This window comes from Mus pahari, chromosome 5, assembly GCF_900095145.1.
Source record: "Mus pahari chromosome 5, PAHARI_EIJ_v1.1, whole genome shotgun sequence".
Lineage (NCBI taxonomy): Eukaryota > Metazoa > Chordata > Mammalia > Rodentia > Muridae > Mus > Mus pahari.
This window is the reverse complement of record NC_034594.1, coordinates 126,491,529-126,498,490: the sequence shown is the minus strand read 5'-3', so window position 1 is coordinate 126,498,490 and position 6,962 is coordinate 126,491,529. Positions and strand designations below refer to the sequence as shown.

The 6,962-nt window shown below is 43.5% G+C and overlaps 1 protein-coding gene across 1 annotated transcript in view; it reads left to right on the top strand.

The window, feature by feature from the left end:
- Nucleotides 1-292: 292 nt before the first annotated feature.
- Dhx9 (DExH-box helicase 9) overlaps nt 293-6,962 on the top strand; it is a 36,430-nt gene continuing 29,760 nt past the window's right edge. Inside the window, exons 1-3 of the mRNA XM_029538696.1 lie at nt 293-431; nt 4,758-4,890; nt 5,941-6,081. Coding sequence (XP_029394556.1) covers nt 4,780-4,890; nt 5,941-6,081 — 252 coding nt within the window. The 5' untranslated portion in view covers nt 293-431; nt 4,758-4,779. The remainder of the gene's footprint in view (nt 432-4,757; nt 4,891-5,940; nt 6,082-6,962) is intronic.

Genomic DNA, 6,962 nt, shown 5'->3' with positions numbered 1-6,962 from the left:
AACTATCAAAAAGGAGCTCCGTGGTGGCATGTCTCTAAATTTTGCCTTCAGAGGTGGAGGCAAGGGGACGGAATAAGTTGTGGGCTAGCCTGCTCTACGAAGACAAAGGCAAAGAGCTGTAATTTACTGAAACCGAGTGGGCTAGCGACGGACAGGAAATTAGGGGCCTAGGCCAGCGGATCTCGCGCGACCTCAGGTTTGGCGCCCGGAAGTGGTTGCAGCCCCGCCCCCTCGGGGGCGTACGGGCTCCGGAGTTCGCCTACCGCGCAGGCGCGAGTCGCCGACTCCGCCCCCTAGGTCCTGCGGTCGGAGCCATTTCGCCGCTGCTTCCATGCGGGGTGAGGTGTGTTCTTTCGCCGTTTTCGTGGAAGGTTGGCGCTGCGAACTCGCCTGAGAAGGCTGTGCTCTCGGGCACGGAGAAGCGGAGGAGGGTAAGGAAGGGGACGCCGCGGCCCCGGACGCAGGCTCGTCGCTGCGGGCCGCCGCCGGTCTCCGCGGCTCCGCCGTGGCTTTGTTGTGAGGCGCGGGCGGGCGGGCGGGCGGGTGGGGGAGGGGCAGCGCGGCGGGTACCCGGATTTACGGGCCGTGGGCGCGTCGCGCGGCCGAGCTCCCGTGGCTCCAGGCCGTGGGGTTCCTCACACGGAGGCCTCTTCCTCCCTCGGCCTTTCTGGGCGGCGGGTGTCTTTAATCAGTCGCCTGTGGGAGTAGCGGCTCGACGCCACCCGGCGCGTGGGGGGGGGTCCTCGGCTCTCATCCGGGACACAGGGGCCCCGAGGGGGTGCCTGCTTTGGGGTCCGGGACTTGGCTGCAGGTCCTCCCGCTCCGCACTGGTGACCGGGCCTGGCTGGGTGGGGCGGGGTGAGGAGCAGGTGGTAGGAAAATGAATGCATGATTTAGTAAGTGATGGCGGAATTACACCGCGCAACGGGATCGCCCCGCTGTAGATAACGGTCGCCAGGGACGGCGCCTCAGAGTCTGAGGGGTGTTCGAGCCTGAGTCTGGCTTTGAGGTGCACAGTGGATCCGCTCCAAAGGGGCAGTGAGAGATCAGTTACGCCTAAGGCCAGACTGACCTGGAGGAAAGGAGGGCCGGCCACGTGACCTGAGGGTGCGGAAAGAATTTGTTTCCGGGTGGCAAGAATGAAAATACAAAATTGGGAGCCGTGGCTCAAGCCTTTCTTCCCAGCACTGGTGGAAGGAAGGTATTGTCGGATCTCTTGAGTCCCAGGGCAGCCTGGGCTACTACACAGAGAAATTTTGTCTCAAAAAAAAATTTGATTTATCTATGTCTGTCTATCTAAATATATCTGATAAACATATGTGTATATATGTATGTATATGTATCAGTGGTGGCAAGTGATAGAGGAGCTTTAGAAAGACAAACAAGTAATAGTGGAGACATTCTGGAGCCAAAACAGCAGGGCAGATGTAACATGAAGCTACCATGATGAAAAATTTGACATCCATCTAGGCTCTGGACAGGAAATAAGTTCCTAGTTTTCTAGGTCTGTAAAAGAAGTAGAAGTAGGTGTTTTTGTTTTTGTTTTTTCTTCCTCCCCCGAGGCAGGGTTTCTTTGTGTAGCCCTGGCTGTCCTGGAACTCACTTTGTAGAGCAGGCTAGCCTCAAACTCAGAACTCCATCTGCCTCTGCCTCCCTAGTGCTGGGATTAAAGGTGTCCGCCACTGCTGCTAGGCGGGCATTTTTTTTTTATTATTTACTTTATGTATATAAGTACACTGCAGCTGTCTTTGGACACACCAGAAGAGGGCATCAGATCTCATTACAGATGGTTGTGAGTCACCATTTGGTTGCTGGGATTTGAACTCAGGAATTCTGGAAGAGCAGTCAGTGCTCTTAACCTCCAAGCCATCTCTCCAGCACTGAAATTGTGGGTATTTCTAGGGGACACTCACACTCTTTATTCTCCCGTTCTCTTAAATTCTCTCAGTTCAAAGTAATAAAAGTAAAACCAAACAGTACAGCAGGCAGTTTAAGGATTAAATAGTTCCTAAGCTACTAAGGATAGTATCAGCACGCTTTTAAGGATACAAGAGATAGCTGTGAAAGATCTTGGGGGATCGGGTTAGAATTCCAGGTTGTGAAATTGGGTTGCATGGTGCCCTTATTGGGGATGGGAATTTATGGATAGGGGTTAGTTTAAACCTACTTTAGTAGGTTTAAAATTATTACTGAGATGCCTAGTTAGTTTATAGATGGGGATATTAGTATTTTCCTTGGATAAATTTTGGAGTCTTAAGGGCTGTATCTTTCTGTTTGGACTTAATTAGCATGAATGTTTAAAATTAAATGGGTTTTCTAGAGATAAAGTGGTTTGATAGACCCTATATTTTGTTACTCATTTACTTTGTACATTTACTTATGTTGAGGGTTTTTGTTTTGGAGACAGGGTTTCTCTGAAGAACTTGGTAGCCTCCAACTTTCAGAGATCATCAGCCTGCCTCTGCTCTCCAAGTGCTGGAATTAAATGCCTGGGCCAGAACACCCAGACTTCTGAAGGAGTCTTTATTGTCTTTAGCTTCTTTTTGTTTTTTCTTTTTTTTTAAAGATTTTATTTATTTATTATATGTAAGTACACTGTAGGTGTCTTCAGACACTCCAGAAGAGGGAGTCAGATCTTGTTAAGGATGGTTTGAACCACCATGCGGTTGCTGGGATTTGAACTCTGCACCTTTGGAAGAGCAGTCGGGTGCCCTTACCCGCTGAGCCATCTCACCAGCCCTTTTTGTTTTTTCGAGACAGGGTTTCTCTGCTTAGCACTAGCTGTCCTGGAATTAACGCTGCAGAACAGGCTGGCCTTGATGTCTTTACCCTCTGAGTTTGTATTTGGTTTTGTCATTTGCTTTACCAAATGACTAGTCAAAGTTAACGTGCACAAGATAAGACTAGTAAGTTTATATTGTGGTCAGATTCGGTTGGTGTAGATTTCAGTTTTGTAAGATGTCATTTTACAGCGTACTGTAGTAATAGATCTCCTCTTCCCTGTTCTAAATGTGATCTTATTTTTTTTTTTAATGCATGAGTATTTTGTGGGTATGTATATGCACCATTTGCCAGAAGAGGGCATTGAGTCCCCTGGGACTAGATTTATGAATGTGTATATGCAAGTCACCTTGTGATGCTGGGAATCAAACCTAGGTTCTCTGTAAGAGAAACCACTGAGCCATCTCTAGCCCCAAGAGGTTTTTGTTTTGAGATTGTCTTACTATGTAATCATAGGAGGCCTAGAACAGGTTATGTAAATCAGAGTGGCCTTAAAAAACTGTTGGCCCCTCCCTGGTTTTTGGTCTTTTTATGGAAGGTAAAGTCAGTCTAGGCTATAGGTCAAAATAATTTATTTAGATTTTAGCTTGATTATATGAAAGTTGTGGCCATTTCTGTAGTTTTGGTTGTTTTAGTTTGTGGAGAGTGCTATATGTAATCCCAAGTAAACTTGTTCATAGCCATCTTCCAACTGAAGGTTACTGGGTACCAAAGACATGAGTCCCATTCTGCCTGGCTGGCTGGCTGGCGTGCGCGTGTGTTTCTGTCTTGTCTGTCTGTCTGTGATGGTATTAATTGATACAGTGAATTTGAATTTGACTACACCATGAGTCAGTCACATGGGACTTTTGCTTACATTTTCTTTTAAAAATATGCCTTTTATCTTTGTGTGTATGAGTGTTCTGCATGTTTGTGTACACTTGAGTGCCAGGTACCTTGAGAGGTCTGAACCCTTAGAGCCAATGATGACTGCCAGTTGCAAGTGGCTGAATCCGTGTCATCTTCAAGATCAGCAAGTGATCCTAACCACTGAGCCATCTTTGCTTTCTTTCTTTTCTTTTCTTTTTTTTTTTCGAGACAGGGTTTCTTCTCTGTGGCCGTGGCTGTCCTGAAACTCACTCTGTAGACCAGGGTGGCCTCGAACTTAGAAATCCACCTACCTCTACCTTCCAAGTGCTGGGATTAAAGGCATGCGCCACCACGCCCGGCCTCATCTTATCTTTTCTATTTCATTTTCACTTAAAATTTGTCTGAAAAACAAAGTAATAGGGTCTGGAGAGATGGCTCAGTAGTTAAGAGTGCCAACTGCTCTTCTGAAGGTCCCGAGTTCAAATCCCAGCAACCACTGGGTGGCTCACAACCATCCGTAATGAGACCTGACACCCTCTTCTGGTGCATCTGAAGACAAGTACGGTGTACTTAAATATAATAAATAAATCTTGCGACCAGAGTGTGCAGAAGTCTTGAATTCAAATTCCCAGGAACCATATGATGGCTCACAACCATCACTACAGCTCCAATGTACTCATATACATAAAAGAAATCTTAAAAAAAAAAAAAAAAAGCCCAGGAGGCAGAGGCAGGCGAATTTGAGTTCGAGGCCAGCCTGGTCTACAGAGTGAGTTCCAGGACAGCAGGGGCTACACAGAGAAACCCTGTCTCGAACCCCCCCCCCCAAAAAAAAAGGGGGGGGTAATAGATGTGACATGGTTCTCATTGCTGGGAGAGATAACTTTAAAGCATGTAAGATATTCATTGTAGAATGTAGGATACAGCATAAAATATTTGAAGTTAAAAATCAGTATACAACAATAACCATTGTAAGGTATGTATATAATTCAAATTTTACAGCTTGTCTCTTTACTACATGCCATAGACTTCAATTATATTAAAATTTCTTTATAGGTAAGTTTAATAGTGGTGTGATAGAATGTATGAGGTTTTGCTATCATAATGTTTTTAACTTGTTTTCTTAGGTGTGAAGAAGACACCTGAATCATGGGTGACATTAAAAATTTTCTGTATGCCTGGTGTGGCAAAAGGAAGATGACTCCAGCCTATGAAATTAGAGCAGTAGGAAACAAAAACAGACAGAAATTCATGTGTGAGGTACTACAGTTAATTTATATGCTTGTGAAGTTCATCTGGGGTTAAAGGAATGTTTCATTTGGAAAGGCTGAACTGTTGCAGGTTGTGGAAGAATTTATTTTGACTTGGCTGGTTTTATTATTTTCAAAGAAGCGTTATCTTGCAATACTTGGCTAGGAAAATTATTCTAATGCTTCCAAAACTTCCTTGGTGCTAGTAAGTCAGAAGGTTAATGTTTGCAATTTTACATTTTTGGGTGTGGGTGTGGTTAGAGTCTTAAGGCATGCACCACCACCCCTGGGTTCTCTGTTTAGAGAAGCAAAGTATTTAAAAGAAAGGTAGTGTTTTCCCTTAGTTACTATAAAGTTATTATTAAATTGCATGGTTGTGTGTGCACAGAAGCATGTGAAAATCAGGACAGTTTGTGGGAGTTAATTTCTCTTGCTCTACCAGTCTAGGGGATTCAATTCCAATTCATCAGTTTGGAGGCAAAGTGCTCTTGCTTAGTCCACTTGCTGTCCTGTCTCCCCATAAACCCTACAGTTCAATGGTGGTGGGAATTGAACTTAAGGCCAGCCATTTTATAGGCAAGTACTGTCCACAGAGCTTAGTTAGATACCCAGTCTGAAAAAGTGTGGAAACCTGAGCCACTTAAATTAATACTGATGAACCAGTATATCAATGAAAAATTCAATTCCACAGTTTTAGTTAAATAATCCATGTGTTGCTTGGTATGTTTAAAGTATATTTACGGGCTGGTGAGATGGCTCAGTGGGTAAGAGCACCCGACTACTCTTCCAAAGGTCCGGAGTTCAAATCCCAGCAACCACATGGTGGCTCATAACCATCCGTAACAAGATCTGACTCTCTCTTCTGGAGTGTCTGAAGACAGCTACAGTGTACTTACATATAATAAGTAAATAAATCTTTTTTAAAAAAGTATATTTACTTATGTAGTGTGTCTAAAACAGTTGTGTTTTTTAACCTTTAGTTGGCCATTTAATTTATTTTTTTAAATCTTCGAATAACCCAGCTTTAATTCAACTTTTTTTCCCCCCTTGAATCTTAAAGGTTCGAGTAGAAGGGTTTAATTATGCTGGTATGGGCAATTCAACCAATAAAAAGGATGCACAGAGCAATGCTGCCAGAGACTTTGTTAACTATTTGGTTCGAATAAATGAAGTAAAGAGTGAAGAAGTTCCAGCTGTTGGGGTAAGTATTTATGACCTAGAACTTAATATTTTTGTTTGCTTTTCCCTTCCTACCATTGGGTTCAAGTTAACAGACAGATTTACAGGGTGTGGCCACGAATACACTGTGTGCAGGGACATTATATGAAAGAATCTAGTGGCTATACAAAATGCATTGAGTTTTAGAAACACAGTTGAGATTTTTTTCTACCTGAAATGTGCAGAAATGACATACTTGGTAGAAACCATACCTTGAGTGAATTTGTCCTTTCCTCAGGCTACCAATAAGCACTAAAAACACAGCCATTTAGACATACCCCAAAAGAGTATGAACAGCCAGCATTTAAAGTATATTGTATTACTAAATTATGATGCTCAGAAGGGATAAGTACAAGAAATTAATTTTTGTATCAAAAAATAAAAAATTTCAGATTATGTGTTTCATTGGGAAATAGCACCATTGTAAATTCAGCTTTTGTTTTTCATGAGTGTTCATAACAATAGATCATAGTGTATCAAGTCCTGGTGCTAACCTCAGTTTTTTCCCCTTTCTTTTTCTTCCTACCTTCCTCCCTGGTTCTGGCTGTCCTTAAACTCAACTATGTAGAATAGGTTGGTTAGCCTTGAACTCAGATCCACTTGCTTTGTCTTCCAATCCTGGGATTAAAGGCAGGTGCTACTACGTACACCCTGCCAACCTCCCATTTCTTTTCTTTCTTTCTTTCTTTCTTTCTTTCTTTCTTTCTTTCTTTCTTTCTTTCTTTCTTTTTTTTTTGTTGTTGTTGTTTCTTTTTTTTTTCTCTTTTTTTCTTTCTTAAAGACAGGGTTTCTCTGTGTAGCCCTGGCTGTCCTGGAACTCACTCTGTAGACCAGGCTGGCCTCGAACTCAGAAATCCGCCTGCC